The following is a 15,694-nucleotide window of genomic DNA, read 5'->3' on the forward strand; positions in this document are numbered from 1 at the left end:
GTTTGCGATTTCCTAGTAGGAGAATAGAAGAGTAATCATGAACACAGCTTTACTTTTTCACTTTGCAACTCATATCAAGAGGGAAGAACAAAACACTCTAACTGCCTTCTGTTGCCGTCCAGAAGTTATTGGATCCCAACTCCCATCAGCCCCAGCCAGCTTGGCCAATGGATGGGAGTTGTAGTACAGCAACATGTGGACAGCCACAGATGGGGGTGAGTGCTAGAGGGTTCTACCTAAATAAAAAGGCAATGATGTAGTGAGATGACTGAAGACAGTATAAACTGGAGAAAAGGTGGGAATGCATTAGTGCAAGAAGAAGAGACTGCCCCAGGCTGCACTATCAAAACAGCAACTTTCTCCAGAGAGCACATTTTGGTATGACAGAAGCTTTGTTTCTTGCAGTGTACCCACTCATTTTTATTAGGACCCTGTCACCTGTGGCTTATATATATACACCACCTAAATCTGCACAATCTGAGAACAGAGATAGTAGTAGATAAGAGTGCAGAAGACAAGCAATGCATTTTAAACGCTCCTTTAAAAACATGAATGATTATGACTCCTGTGGACAGCCTTAGCTTCTGCTCACAGGAATTACTTCCTGACCCTACAGTCTTGCGCTGTGAAGTGTGTTCTTCTCCACAACCATTATAGGTTACAAGAGCATCTTTTCATCTGCTTGTTCTCACGCTCTGCTCCAAAGCTTGGGGGGAAACACTGCAATGTATCACTTGCCATTTTCATCTTACATTAATAAAAGCAACAACAGCATTATGGCTATTCAAATTGTTTTCCAGGCTCCACGTCACAGGATGATGAACCATTCTGGAGGGTTATTCTTACAGTCACCTTAGCTTTTGTGAGGGAAAAGCCCAGCCTTTACTGACTTCTAAGTGCTGCAGCCCGTGGTGAGGCAATTATGTGCATCTGTCACCACAGGCTGTTTTAAGCCCAGGTTTGGCTTTGGGCCCATCACTCTGAGCATTTGCACTAGCGTGCCAAAAGATGAATCCAGACAAAAATCAGCCCATGGCGGCAAATGCATATGACTACCTTTCAGGCTGAAGCGGATTCTAATGTAATACACCAAGAAAACCTGAGCTCTTTTCTAAAATGTATAGAAAGATAAGGGTCATTAGCAGCGCTGCATTCGAAACATTAAAAAAGAACAAAGCAAATGCTTATGGAACATGGCAGACTAAGCAGTTTAACAAAATGAAAACAGACAAACCATGAAAAGCCAAAAGCAGAAATGGTGGAAATGTCGTTTCCACTTTCAGACAGCGCTGCAGCATTTTTTTAAATGATAAGGCTTCTCTGCTTCTTTTCCTGGAAAGGAAACGCAACGTAGGGAAAAATGCCACCGGTTCAAGTCCTGCATATCTTCTAGCTGCAACCTGGTGCCCTCCATATGTTGTTGGATTACATTTTCCATCAGCCCCAGACAGCAAGGCCATGCCAGCTGGGACTGATAGGAGTTGTAGGCCAAAGTCCTGAATCATCTAATCTCTGGCACTTTATGTTCAGATATTGCATCCTTCAGTTCTGAACGTGTTCCACTTGGAACCAAGCTCTACTCATGCTGAAGAAATCTACTTTTAAGCTAAATGGGCTAAGTTTCATTGCCTAAATTCAGATCAAATATCCCAGTAAGAAATTATTGCTACCACCCTTTTATGTGTAATTGTATTGCTGACATGGAAGGCCATATCTTAAAAATAAAAACAGGCTGAACATTCACAATAAAGACAGAATTGTTTACCAAAAGAGCACAGATTACTTTTGCAATACAGAAATATCTGAATCCTGTCTTTCTTCTTATAAATCAAAATGAGCCCAGGGGCACTTTACCTTCCTACTCATTAAGTTTTATATTTCAGGAGAACTTGTTGACTGGATTGAGGAGTTCATTGAATTAACAGTGTAACTCTAGACATCTGGGAACAGATCACTGTGGCAATCCAGACAGACAAGCCAGCTGTAATGCACTTTTGGTTGGGGGAAACAGAAACCATCCTCTTACCTCTCACAGAAAGTGTGCAGACAGGGGAGTACTTTGGGATTCTTGTAACGGTCCAGGCATATGCTGCAGATCAGAAATTGTTTGTCAATCTGACGCACCACAGGACTTGGGATGTTGGCGCCTTCACTGGCCATCCTAGACCACTGACATGTGGGTCCTGTTCTCTTTTGCCCTGCACGCTGCTGAAAGGTTCAAGCAAACAACAGCATTTTAGAAGCCATGGGGAATTGACTTCCTGTTAACAATGGATCCCAGTGGGTTTCATCCCGATTCAAGATTTATAAGAAGGCAGTGCGTAGTGCTTGGAAATGCTACACTAGAAATACTTGCTTTAAAAGCATCTGGGCAGATTGCCAAGGCAAAAAAACTACTACAATGCATTAGCTTCTAAAATTCATTCTTTATATTTATATCCTGTTCCCACTATCTTCCCATCCAAGAACTGACAAGGCTAAAACCTGGCCATACTTTTGTGATATTGAGTATTAGAAAAACGGTGCCCTAACCAACTGAACATGCTTTCAGATTGGATGGGTGTACATTTCTAATGCTATAGAATGAGCATAGGTCACTGGTGGAGCACATGAGTTGCATAGAGTAGGTTGGATTTCTGCCATCACCACTTGAAAGAATTGGATAACATGTGGTGCAAAATACACCTCTCTGTTTTTGACCTTCCCATATTTCTAAGACACTCTCACCAATATAATATTGCATACATCATCAGCTACAGCTGTACACCAGTGGCTGGTCGTGCTGTTATACCTCATAGCCTGCAGTTAATAGGAAGAACATAGTAGTCAGACCATCTATATCAGTGCAGTCTAAATCTGAAGTAAGAAACCATTTTCATGCTGAAAATCACATTACTGCCGCTGTAGAATGTATTTGAGGGCCACATTCCATTAGCAGGAAGGTAAGACTCAGTCACACAGAGTTAAAACACAGATCTCTTTCTCACACAGCTTTTGCCCATGGAAACAAAGGCATATATTTGACTAAGTAACTCCATTCATATGCTATCTTTCATTTCCCCCATAAACCCTTCTTTTAGACAAAGCTAGTTAAAAATAAAGACAAAAGCTTTCCAACAGCCTTACTGCACAAAAGCCAAACAGGACACAGTAATACCAATAGAAGAAGGCAAACATCATCTTTGCACATATGAACTGTAAGTTGTTCCTTGGATTTATGGAAAGCCTCAAACTTCAAAATGCAATTGCATCTCAAAAATTGCATGCCTGCAATTGCAAAGCATCAATTGCAAACCACATAAATATTTCATTTCCATTCTACAGCAAGTGCAAATAAGCAAAATAGGCATAATACATATAGAACCTAACAAGATACATAATGCTTTTCAACAAAGACAACATAAATTCCCTATACCAGCTAGTGGTTAGCATGTTGAACTAGGAATGGAGAGAGAGATGGGTTCAAACCTCTACTCAGCCATCAAGCTGACTGGACAGCCGTTACCTCTTAGCCCCAGGGGTGGCTAACCTCTTGATGTTGTTGGACATGTTGTAAGTCCCATCAGACCCAGCCAGCATGGCCAATAATGAGGGATGATGGGAGTTGTAGTCCAAGAGTAGCTGGAGGGTCACAGGTTAGCAAGGGGAAACCACATATGCCACTCTGAGCTATTGGAAGAGCAAGATAATAATAACAACAACAACAATAATAATAATTTATTATTTATTATTTATACCCCGCCCATCTGGCTGGGCTTCCCCAGCCACTCTGGGCGGCTTCCCAAAAAATATTAAAATACTATAATACATCAAACATTAAAAGCTTCCCTAAACAGGGCTGCCTTCAGATGTCTTCTAAAAGTCTGGTAGTTGTTGTTCATAGTCCTCAAATAGAGGACATATCAGATATTAAACTGATAAGAACAGATACTACACTTGATCTTAGCCAAAAGGCTGAGAAGCGATAGAAATGGAATAAATATTTTTTTGCCTGTGCACAGAAACCAACACCTTTTACTATTTCCTTCTTCCTAAGTCACATTCAGGTTTTGTTTTAGCTGCAGTTGAAAAACTTGAGTAGGGAAATGAATGGATGCACATGCACCAGCCACACCCCCAAAGTCCCCATTGACTCAGCTTTTCACCTTTCCACAATCAGCTTCACCATACAGCGTAGGTTTTCATGCACATTCAACTGAATTACTTAGGAGCCTCCCTCCAGGGAACCCTGAGAACATAGAGCTACCGATTAGAAGGATGCTTTTAAGCACACGCACCCAAACATGCCCAGAATCCTCTTTCAGACTTGAATGGATTTGACTGGGTGGAGACGTTCAAACTGTTCCAAGTCTAGTGACTAGGGTGTTTGTTAATGTCTTGTTCTTATTACACAAAGAGGATATTATACAGTATTAGGCCTCCTACTATGCTGCTGTTGGGGTCTGTGAATATTCTGATACCCAAGGTCCCAGTCCAGATAAGATTTATACATACTTAGTCATGTATGTAAAAGGAGGAAGATAAAAGACAAAAGAGTTACAAGTGTTGCTTTGTTCTCTGGGCAAGGAACTCTAAAAGGTTCCCACATCCCCACTTAAATTTCTACCGGATAGCCCCCTCCTAAGCATGTTTAACAAATAATAATAATAAGTTCAGCCTGGTTAATGGGGCTTACTCCCAAGTAAATAGGTGTAAGAATACAGAAAGCGAGTTGCTAATAGCTACACAATGGCTGCATCCTCCAAACAGGGTGTGTGAGAGAAGCCATGAGCTCAAACACTCCTTCCTGCCCTGACACATGTGGCTTAATAGGCAACTTCCAAGTCTAATCAAAACATAGTTGTGCATCTTATCAACACTACAAAAATATGGTTTGAGCAAGCTCTGGTTTGGAGGATCATCTGAATGCAGTGAGAGACACCATGGATTGCACAAACTAGAACCCATGTCTCCTTGTCCCAAGAAGTCTTTCTACTGTCTATAACAGATTGGTTCTGTTTGCTGAAACTCATCTTAATGAACTTCATATGATAAAGCAGGTAAGTTTTATGTTCAGAACACAATTTATTTTTCCGGATGTTGCACAGATTCACCTGAACAGCACATACTGTACATAATGTAGTATGCTGCAGAGGTGGAATAAATTTGGATTGAAAGGGCTCTGTAACAAGGAAGGTTTATAAACTGTGCTAAAAATTTAGTGCAAAGCTATAAAAAGACAAGCTGTTATCTTTAAGTTGGGAAGCAAGTTCTTTTCATCCATTTTTAAGACGGGCAGAAGGGGTGACACGTGCACTCTCTGGATGAACAAACCTACAAAAATTCTCACTATGACTAAATAAATGCCTCCAGAGAAAAACAAAAACCAAATCCAGAGTTCAAGCTTTAAATACCTAGCAGTCTTTGATGAGAGATCAATGCTTGCATCAAGCAGCCTCACAGAAAAATGACATCATCATCATCATTCCTTCTTGCAGGTTTCTAATTATAAAATATGTACAAAGCAGTGCCCAATTTCTAATTAAAATTGTCTTTAAGAAACACAGTATATGCGTGTGCACATATTGCAAGAACACTAATAGTAAGTGTATATCAAGAGAGAAAGGAGGGAAGAAAGAAATCAGTAGTGTGTGCAGCCACACCCATCTGAAACAAAACTCCTAATAAAATAAACCATTTAGAGCTTTAAAAAGAAATATTTTACTGAGTTTTAATAAACATACTTCTCTCAGAATTATGGCTTTACACAATGAAAGTATAAAGAAGATTGAGGGCAGCCTGTTCAATAGGTATAGGATTTTCAAATAAAGGCAGTGCTCCACCCAACCAGAGCTGTGATTAGACTCTGAAAGATCAGACTGAATCGCCTACGACTTATCAATGGTGAGCACAACCCAGAGGGTCTAAGCCATGCATTATGAATGAATAGGTTTCCAATAGCAACGTTTGCAATGGAACTCGCAAGCTCCAGAACTGCAGGCAAGGGTGGGACTCCTGCTATATAAATGCAGCTTCAAAGACAGGATAAGCTATAGGTAGAATTACTCAAGCACAGCACAGCAAACCCAAACCAGAGAGACAAGGCAATAAAAACAGTCTGTTATATTCAAATGATTATTATTATTAATCATCATCATCATGAAGTAAGACTATCTTGTACATATGCACACGCCCCTCCACATTTTTGCTTTCTCACATTGTTTTTAAAATCATCTTGCTCACATATGGTTTAAATAACTTTTCTAGCCTTAAAAGCATGCGTCATCATCATCATCATTATGTAAAGCAAGGAGCTGCAATGGGGGATGGGAGCAAAAAGGCATAACGTTACTAGCCACCAGGCACAATACTGAACAAACAAATGCTCGAGACGTACCCATCTTCACGAAAAGGAGCTTAAATCAATGCACTGCCAAGTGAAAAAAGGGAAAAGCCTTTCCAGGATGGAGTTGTGTCCTGCAGTCGTCCAAAGGAGCCAACCATAATTACAGTGATGTATCACATCTGAAAGCCTCACGTGTGGAACTCTTAGAAAATTCCTGTTAGCCGTTACTAGAGACGCAGCGTTATTTTCTTGCTTAAGCTAACAATGCTCCACCACTCCGTGGAGAGAATCCTGGAAGTAATAAAAGGAGGCCCAGCCAAGCAGTCATTAATTTCCCTCCCCCCACTCTCCGGGTCACTGACAAAGTGGGAGACCCCCCCACCACACCCCCCGTAAGGATTCCAGCCAATCAATCTTTATTTAGTACATCTTTCTCACTCAACCCGTAGCTGAAAGACTGCAGCAAACCGTGCAAGGGATTGTGGGATAGGGATGCAGCATAGAGCTGCAATGAGATTCGCCGGGTGGATTTTTTCCTTCTTCCTCTTTTCTAGTCAGCAATCAGCTGTTTCAGGGCTCAGATGCTGGATATGGTCTATATGGAATGCTATTACAGGATTAGCAGGCAAGGAAAGCTACATTCTGGTTTGGCAGCAAAAAACACACGTAAGTATTTTTCTCTCAACACTGAAGTATAGATCCAGTACTGATGCTCTAATTCAACACACATTTATTTGGAAGGAAGTGTTATTGGTTTTTAATGGGATGTAATCAATGAAAATGAGAGAGGGAGAAATCTCTAACCGGCCTCTCTCTGCTGCTCATATTTTTATGTCATGACCCCCATGTTTAATGCAATAATCCTTTTGTATCTGCTTAATGTGTAATGTGCAGAATGAGATGAGGTCACCAATCTGCCCCAAAGTGTACCAAGTTTCTAAGTACCAGAACCATCCCCTGAAATCACCTAATATTTCTCAACTCAGAGAAAGCGAATAAGAATTGAGTCTATTCAACTTCATCATAAAGTTGTTGTTGTTGTTGTTATTTTTATTATTATATTAATATTATTAAGTTATGCACAGGTTGCCTCGTCTCAGGACCCCAAATTTAAGTAGCCTAATTTGAACACAAAATATTTGCCAATTATAAAAAAAGCATTTTTTAAAGTTCCTTTTGGCAACTACTCAACCAAATTGAGCAAGAAAAACAGAAACAGTTAGTTGTATCCAAGGCTATATGAAATTTCAAGAATGAAGTGGGACTTTCATTTCCTCCCCTACTTTTGTGCATCTCAGATTTGCTTCCCCAATTTCTAGCCTGTGGGTCTAATAAGGCAGTTTTCCAAATTACTGAAACCTGTGGCACTAGGTGTGAGGGTGGTTAGGAGATGGCTACAAAGTTGGGAGATTAAAATAAGCTCCCAATTGTTCTCTTGCAAGCTGCACTCACTGACAGCAAGTTCCAATGGGAACTCCCTAATGCATGGGTAGGCAAACTAAGGTCCAGGGCTGGATCTGGCCCAATTGCCTTCTAAATCCGGCTCATGGACAGTCCGGGAATCAGCGTGTTTTTTACAGGAGTAGAATGTGTCCTTGGTTAAAGCTTGGTTTCTTGGAGGCCTTTTCAAACCAGTAACTATATTTGCCTTTCAAGTATAAGCATTTTGTTACTAAATAATTAAAATTTGGTCCTTAAATACATAGAATCTCTCTCTCTCTCTCTCTCTCTCTCTCTCACACACACACACACACACACACACACACACACACATAATTAATCTTGGCTGGGCCACACATTCTTTCATTTATTTAGCAGGCACAATTATAATTATTCACACAATATTAGTGACTATGTTCTAGCTCCAAAGAAAAAAGAAATGAAACCACACACCCCACAACCACCAATACATATACACTGATTGTTTAGGCATGCTTTTCTCAAGCTCAGGGTTTGGCCTTCCTGCAGGAGGACTCTACTGGAATACTGAACGTGCTTTGCATCCCACACAACTAGAAGGGATTCCCGAAGCATATGGCTAGTGAGAGCTAATCCCATTTAGGGTTACACCATCAACTTGGGTGATGAGCTGGGTGCACAGATCAGGAAAGAAAGTTGCTATGTAAGGATTGAACAGACCATTCACAATAAGTGTTTCTATTCCTAAAGCTGGGGGAGAGGAAGAGGGATATTCAAAAATCTCCCTCCTGCCCTATTCCTTCCAGCAATATCCAGCAATCTTCCTAGCTCTGTGAATTATTTGTGGACATACCGAACAGTGAAGCATCCCGCGAGGCAGAAAATCATTGCACAAAGTTTGAAACACCAAGTTTTGGCATGGTAGCAAGACTTGCATGGCCTTCTGAAAATGCTTGCTTGTAAAGCATTTTGAGTTGCCAAATGACACATGCTTTGACCCAAAATACCCAGGATGCTAGGTAATGCAGTCACTTGATAGTACTGAGAGTTCAAAGAACAGTTCCTTGAGTAGCATACTACCAAGTGGAAAATAAGGGTTGGGAAAATTATTCTTCTTTGGCGATCACTCGTAGCCGAGTAAGATTGTCTTCCATAAACACAGTTTTAACAATGAGTCCGTAAGTGACTGTGGAGGCCAATTCTAGACCCACACATCCTTCCACAGTGGGGACATTGGTTTCTGGGTGGGAGTTGATCACGGGGTGGATTTGCCAAGCATGCCTTCCTACTAGCACGTTTCTCCCTTGCGCCCTGAGTTCGAGTGTCTTCAAAGCCCATGACACCTTTGCTAAAGGCTGTTCTCCAACTAGAGCACTCACAGGCAATCTTAATTTGGACCCATGTCAAAGACCAAATAATTTTCAGTACATGTTACATTAGTGCTCTGGAACTTTCAAAAACAGCAAGGCACAATGAACTAGTTAAGGCAACCCAGATTCCAACGTTACGGCAAAAGGCCAACAGCAGTCATTAAAAATAGGACTCTTCCACTCCACTCCACATGAATGAGAGCCAACCCACCTCCCAGATGAAAACTGATACCATTAGCAAACAAGCAGCCCGAAGATACACTACATGTCACAGTTTTAAGGTTAGGCACACACTTTCTGTTTTTGTTTACTGGGTCTGTAAACTACTTCAGAGGCTAGGTCAGCAAGCAAGGTAAAAGCAACAACTGTTTAGTTTCTCAGTAAAGCAAAATCTAACTAGTTCTCTCTATACATATCTTATGCATGGATATAAAATAACCAGAATAGGTAGTTATGCCAATTATATAGGCTCCAATTCAGAGTCCAAAGTGAGATGATGAAGAAGAAATAAACCAGGAGGTAATTATATATATTTTATGCTCTGTCATTGTGATACATGCTAGTATAAGATTGACAAACAATGGCATTCATTCATGGAACAGGAGACTATTTTAATAGCAGAAAGGACGCACTGGATACTTTGTCTACAACTGGTATATTGCTCACAAACCATCACCACTATGAAGCTGACAGGCAGGATGATGGGGCAGGAAATTCAAAGTGAATTCCATGCTGTGGGTTGGAATTAAAAGGTGACTCCTGAAAAGGCAGATGATTACTTGACATTCAGGTAGCTTCCAACTCTACAACTCTCCAATTTGTTTTCCTGTCATGGAAAACCAGGGCAGACTATGAGCCTTTTGTCATCTGATGCCTCCCATGACATTAGAGCATCGAAGAAAGCATCATGCTTGCTTGTTTATAAACTCACCCAAGTAATAAAACCAGCAGCTGGGACAGGAAGTTCTAGATACATCCTGCATATTTTGCATGTCCTGAGATTAGCCCTCGTCTTAATTTAGCTATGCTTAAAGACAACATACTGCGATACACAAAAATACAGTGTAACAATTCCTAACAATTCCAAGTACTATTCAGAAGGCTTTGGCAGTTTTCTTCGCTTTAGATGGCTTAGCATTAGAGTCTGAGGATTCCAGGCTTAAATTAAGACATTTGCTTTTTATTTCCCATCACATCCATTCCCTTCACATTCATCATAACCACCTAGGACTCTGAATCTAACAGGTTTGGTTTACTTATTCCAGAAACCTCTGTGTGCTTGGGACTGACAGTGGGAATGCTGGGGGTTCCTCTTCCTTTCACATGGAGATACACTCCAACCTCCTCTGTGCCCAAGTGTGTGCAAATGTCAACGACAGGATACAATTTCTGTATTATGTTAAGTTCTTGAAAGACAAAATAGGCTTAATCTCTGTATTTATGTCACCATATTGCTTGATTTAGCATAACGTTTGTTGTTGCAAAAATGTAAGCCTGGCCAATAATTTTGTGAATGCTGTATTGTTCTTTTATCAGTTATTATGCCAGCTCTTCCAATCACATTTTAAAGCATTTCACTAATAAGTGAAATGGAGATGAATTGGGCTAAAAAGGAAATAATGTGGGAAAATCTCAGTTTTAATAGTGCAACACTAACCTAGTACTGTATACTGAAAAGGACTAGTAAGTTTAACGCAAATTGCAGCAATTGGGAATAGTGTGACTCACTTCTAAGCAAGCATGCAAAGTATAGCACAATCAGGCCCAGTTCACACACATTACTTGGTGCGGAGAGAGCTGCAACGCCACTATTCCCAATCAGTTGCCAACAGGGATCTTACACACAAGGTGGATGAATATGATTACAATTTTTGTCTCTACCAATGCAAAGTAATCTCTACTCCCCACTTGCCTAGCCCAGCTAGGCAAGGAAGTAGAAGAAGAAGAGGAGTTTGGATTTGATATTCCACTTTATCACTACCCGAAGGAGTCTCAAAGTGGCTCACAATCTCCTTTCCCTTCCTCCCCCATAACAAACACTCTGTGAGGCGAGTGAGGCTGAGAGACTTCAAAGAAGTGTGACTGGCCCAAGGTCACCCAGCAGCTGCATGTGGAGGAGCGGAGATGCGAACCCGGTTCACCAGATTACGAGTCCATCGCTCTTAACCACTACACCACACTGGCATGGATATACCAGCATGGATGCAGTGCCATAGCTACCCGGGGGATGGGGACTAGTGGGGTTCTTTGCCACAAGTGAATCCTCCAGAGGGACATCATTGAGGCTCCCAGCCAGTATGTGTGTGTGCGCACGTGCGTGCGTGTATGTGCAAATGTGTGTGGGGGGTGCCAAACTGGGTGAAAAAGGGGTGAATTGCCCCTGATGGATGCCACTGCTTAAAGGTATGCTAATCCCATGGCCAGTGCACTTTGCCTTGCCATAAAACTCCCAGTTTTCCTTCAATCTTAGGAGCTGGGAAGGTTGTGGGGATCACCACACAACTGCCAGTGCAGCTTCCACCTACTTCTGCACCTTCAAAATTGGGGGGGGGGAGCTGCAGATTTACTGAAGCCTGATCATTAGACTTGACCATTAAGTTAACCCCATTCATGTGACACATGGTCTTCAGTGGGAGGGGAAAAGCCAGGGGTGTCGTAAGGGGGTGGTAGCACAGTCCGCCCCAGATTTTTGCGATTGGTGTGATTGTTGTTGTGAAAATCTGCTCGCTGATCACGCAAATATGCCCAGCAATCAGCCCGGCACTACCACCCCAGCAGGTGGTGCTCACATCCCCGGCGGGTAGTTTTATGCGATCAGTGGTCGGATTTTTGCAATCGGTGGGCGTCACTGGCATCCCCAGCGGGGAGTGCTTGTACCCACGGCTGGTGGCACTGACACGGTTTTATGTGATCGTTGGTCAACAGCTTTCGGACACCCTCCCTTTAAAAAGCTCAAAAATTGCAATGGGGGGGGGACAAAAAAAATTTCACACTGGGTACCACCTGACCTTGCTCCGCCTCTGGGAGAAGCAGCCATGATACAGCAGCTGCCATGCAGCTGAAAACAGTATCTGGACTAGGCCTCACTCCCTATTAAATGTGCACAAATAGACCTTCCAGAAACCATCCAAGCCCACCCCATGTTTCATTCTCTTCTAGTAACTTGGACTTTCATTGTGTGCACTGAAAGTAAGAAACCAAAAGTGATTTCCAAAGTTGTGTAAACAGGAGAAGCAGACTGTGATAAAATAGAACAGGGCAGACTGTGATAAGCATATCCACCTCCTAGTTTGGTTCCCAAGGATGGGTAATTATTTGGCATGATAAAAGGAAGCATTCCTGTGATAAGCGATTGCATGGCAATGCACCACAGTAGTTTCACACATTCTTTATAGCAAGCAATAATGACACTCGTCATAACAATCGCTTAACCTTTACATCTGGCCGGATAAGACAGCTCCACCCCCCACTGCAATCTCAAATAAGCCTAAGTTTTCTAAAGGCCTAGTCTTTGTAAGTTGCTTATAAGGTTACATTTTGGCTAAACAAAAAAAAATCCTCACAGGTCCCTAGAACATTACAAATTATATTAACTGTTAACTGTGAATATCAGAAACTTGGGGTTTCTCACTCACTGACTTCACCTGATTCAAGTATTGTCAACATTCAATGAATGCCCACAGTTTCCAGTTGCCATCTGCAATAATATTACCGCTTGTACAATAAGGTTAACGCAAGCAGTTAATTTACAAATGTCATTAAGACTATGTAATGTGCTCACAGATTTTTTTTTTTAAACTTCTGATCCATACACATGAGAACACCAAAACCTTCTTTCCCCCACCTCTCTCTTTTATTTCCATCATGTATGCCTATAATCCTATTATGTGCTTATCATTTGAGATCCAAACACCTAGCCTAAGTAATAAGGTGTTATTGAATAACTGTACAAAGACAAAAGCAGATCAAACACCTTTAAATAAAGTCACTACTTCCACACTCAGCAGACATGGAATCATTTCCTAACATTTAAAATGCAATAAACTTTTTTTTTTAAAAAAATAAAAAATCTTGCACTTCCAGTTTGCTGACTTACCTTATCTGTTGAACATCTTCTTTCCACCAAAAGAAATAGAAGGGGGTTACCACACTTGGGTTTGGTTTAAAAACACGCACAACAGGAAACAAGAAATGATGAACCAACTTTAAAAGAGTTGTTTAAAAGCAATTATGTTTTTTCTCCTGGAAAATTTGACTACATTCCTCTTCTAATAAAGACACTTTTCCACATTTCACAAGCAAGAAGCCTGGCATTGAGCCAGGATTTTAAAAAAAATAAATAAATAAAAATCAGGAAATATTTGTTTTCTTTCTCATGGCTCTTCCAGCTTACAGAGCATCCCACAATCTCTTCCGACAGCCGGACAACTCCTGACATACAGAACTGGGCAAAAGTCCTTTTTCCTTTTTGTAACTGTCAAGCTGGTATTCTGTACTCTCCAACTGCAATGACTGAAATTCTAAAATAGATGTTCTGCAGGCAGAAAGCTATCAAAATGCCAGCTGTTGACCTCACACACAGCCAACACCCTCTCCTCCCAAAACAAACTTGGGGGGAGGGGCACTGTGCTCCTTCCCCCTCCCTCCCTCCCTCCCCCTCCCTCCCTCCCTCCCTCCCTCCCTCATCTTTCACACTCCTGTATCAACACAGCAGAATTGCTGTTAAGAACACACTTCTGCTGAGATTTCTAACACTTCAACAGAAGCTTTGTAATGAAAATTAATGCAAGGAGTTGTAGTAAAACTTAACCAGTAAAAAAACAACAACCCAGTAAGAACTTCCTTCCAGATACCATTGCTCCACTATTCCATGGTGGGATATACAGAATGTTACGACATTATCTCAAAATTCTACAAATTAAAAGGCTGCCACCACTTTTGACGTGCACCAGTGATGTAGTGAAAACGGAAAAGGAGAAAAATCAAACAATATGGTTAAAACTTATTTACTCAGAGTTCTTCTAGGGGTAGAATTTATTGTGTTAAACATCAAGACCATTCACACACCAGTTATTCGTGAACTATCAGGAACACAAAGGCACATTCTATCCGGTTGTCAGTAGAATTTCACAAGTTTTAGTACATGTCCGTTTCAAACCTGCATTTCTTTAAAAAGAAAACCACATTGTTTCAAAAAGAAGATTGCATGTTTAGCTGACTGCCAGGGAAATATATTTTAGAATTTCAGCAGTGCACCTTGAAAGCAGCATTAGATCTCACCAGTGCCAATGAATATACTCCTACAACCAGACCCAATACAGATCCACGGCCTGTCTCCAGTTTTGTATCAGTATGCAAGTCTCTATGCCTGGCAAACCATGCTTGGGGAGGGGCGGGAGGGAACTGGAAGAACAAATGAAATTCATGCCGAGAGGGATCAAGTGCATGGCCTACACACCACGTTTCAAACTGGTCAAAATGCCAGGATGACAGAAGCTTACTCAGAAAGCTAAATCCTGCACACCCTCCAGCCCGGCTCCAGCTGACCTGATTCATAGTCTGATGTAATCACAGAGGAGAGAGTGAAGCTTGCAAACACCACATCCCCCTAGCTGCAGATCATACAATTCACTGCAATGACACCAGCTGACCCAGGTGGGGCGTTAGGACTGTCACAGGCAGCCCTGTCACAATATTATTCCTTCCAGCTGGCCTGGCACATGCAGACCCAACATAATTGTGCAGAATTTTGACACAGTTCAGTCAGTTTCTACATGGAGATTTGCATGCAGATGTGCAGAAAGCGACCAAATAAGACACACACAGACACTGAAAGTGAAGCATGCCCACTTTCAAGCCAGACAGGGGCTTCGTGCAGATCTTTGTGCTGCCATCTGCTAGCCCAAACCGCAGATCACGGACTGGCAGAACAAACACAGGTGGCCCGGCTCAAATCAGCAACTGTAGCTCAAAGCCCATCAGATTAGTTTGCATTCCAACCCCTCCCGATTTAACTCTACAGCACCAAATTAGCGCATTATCTGTCATCTGAGTGCAGTAGTGAAACTGGAAGCAAACAATGGCTTTGCAATCTCAGTTTATTCCTTGCACACACCCTCAGCGCAGTTCTGAGTGAGGCCAGGATTAGCTTTTCCTAACTTTATATACTCAAACCACGAGTCATAAGAGTTACCCTTGTTATTTGCCATGCTTTCCTATTTTTCATCTGAAGAGCCCAATTCACACATGCACATAAATAGCACCCCATCACACCATTACTCTTACAGCACCATCCACTAGACATTTACTCAAAAGTAAGCCATTTAGTTCTGTGAGTCTTCCACCTAAGAACCTGTGTACAGAATTGCAGCTTCATTGTCTGAACACAGGAAGTGCTTTCATTGAAAAGTACTGTCTTCAAGATATTATGAGGCAATATGGAAGCCCTCCAAGATGATGTCTGATTTATGAGAGTCTTATCACACATCATCAGTTGATAGTCAACAAAGACTGGGTAGGCACGTTCTTAACTATGTGCCCAGACATAATCAAGTTTTTTAAAATTATTTTTTAGCTATAC

At 41.6% G+C, this 15,694-nt stretch overlaps 1 protein-coding gene and 1 non-coding gene across 7 annotated transcripts in view; both read right to left on the reverse strand.

Moving 5' to 3' along the window:
• Positions 1-15,694, reverse strand: part of TRIM2 (tripartite motif containing 2) — a 50,583-nt gene that overhangs the window by 19,325 nt on the left and 15,564 nt on the right. For 4 of the 6 annotated variants that reach the window (XM_053403084.1, XM_053403085.1, XM_053403081.1 and 1 more), the window contains exon 2: positions 2,027-2,208. In XM_053403084.1, coding sequence (XP_053259059.1) covers positions 2,027-2,160 — 134 coding nt within the window. In that variant the 5' untranslated portion in view covers positions 2,161-2,208. Of the gene's footprint in view, positions 1-2,026; positions 2,209-3,157; positions 3,268-6,376; positions 6,691-15,694 lie in introns of those variants that run through there. The other 2 variants (XM_053403082.1, XM_053403083.1) reach the window with 2 other exon arrangements.
• On the reverse strand, positions 3,773-3,966 carry LOC128421552 (U2 spliceosomal RNA). The gene has a single exon (XR_008332339.1). It is a non-coding gene; the product is annotated as a U2 spliceosomal RNA (small nuclear RNA).

Source organism: Podarcis raffonei, chromosome 9, assembly GCF_027172205.1.
Source record: "Podarcis raffonei isolate rPodRaf1 chromosome 9, rPodRaf1.pri, whole genome shotgun sequence".
Lineage (NCBI taxonomy): Eukaryota > Metazoa > Chordata > Lepidosauria > Squamata > Lacertidae > Podarcis > Podarcis raffonei.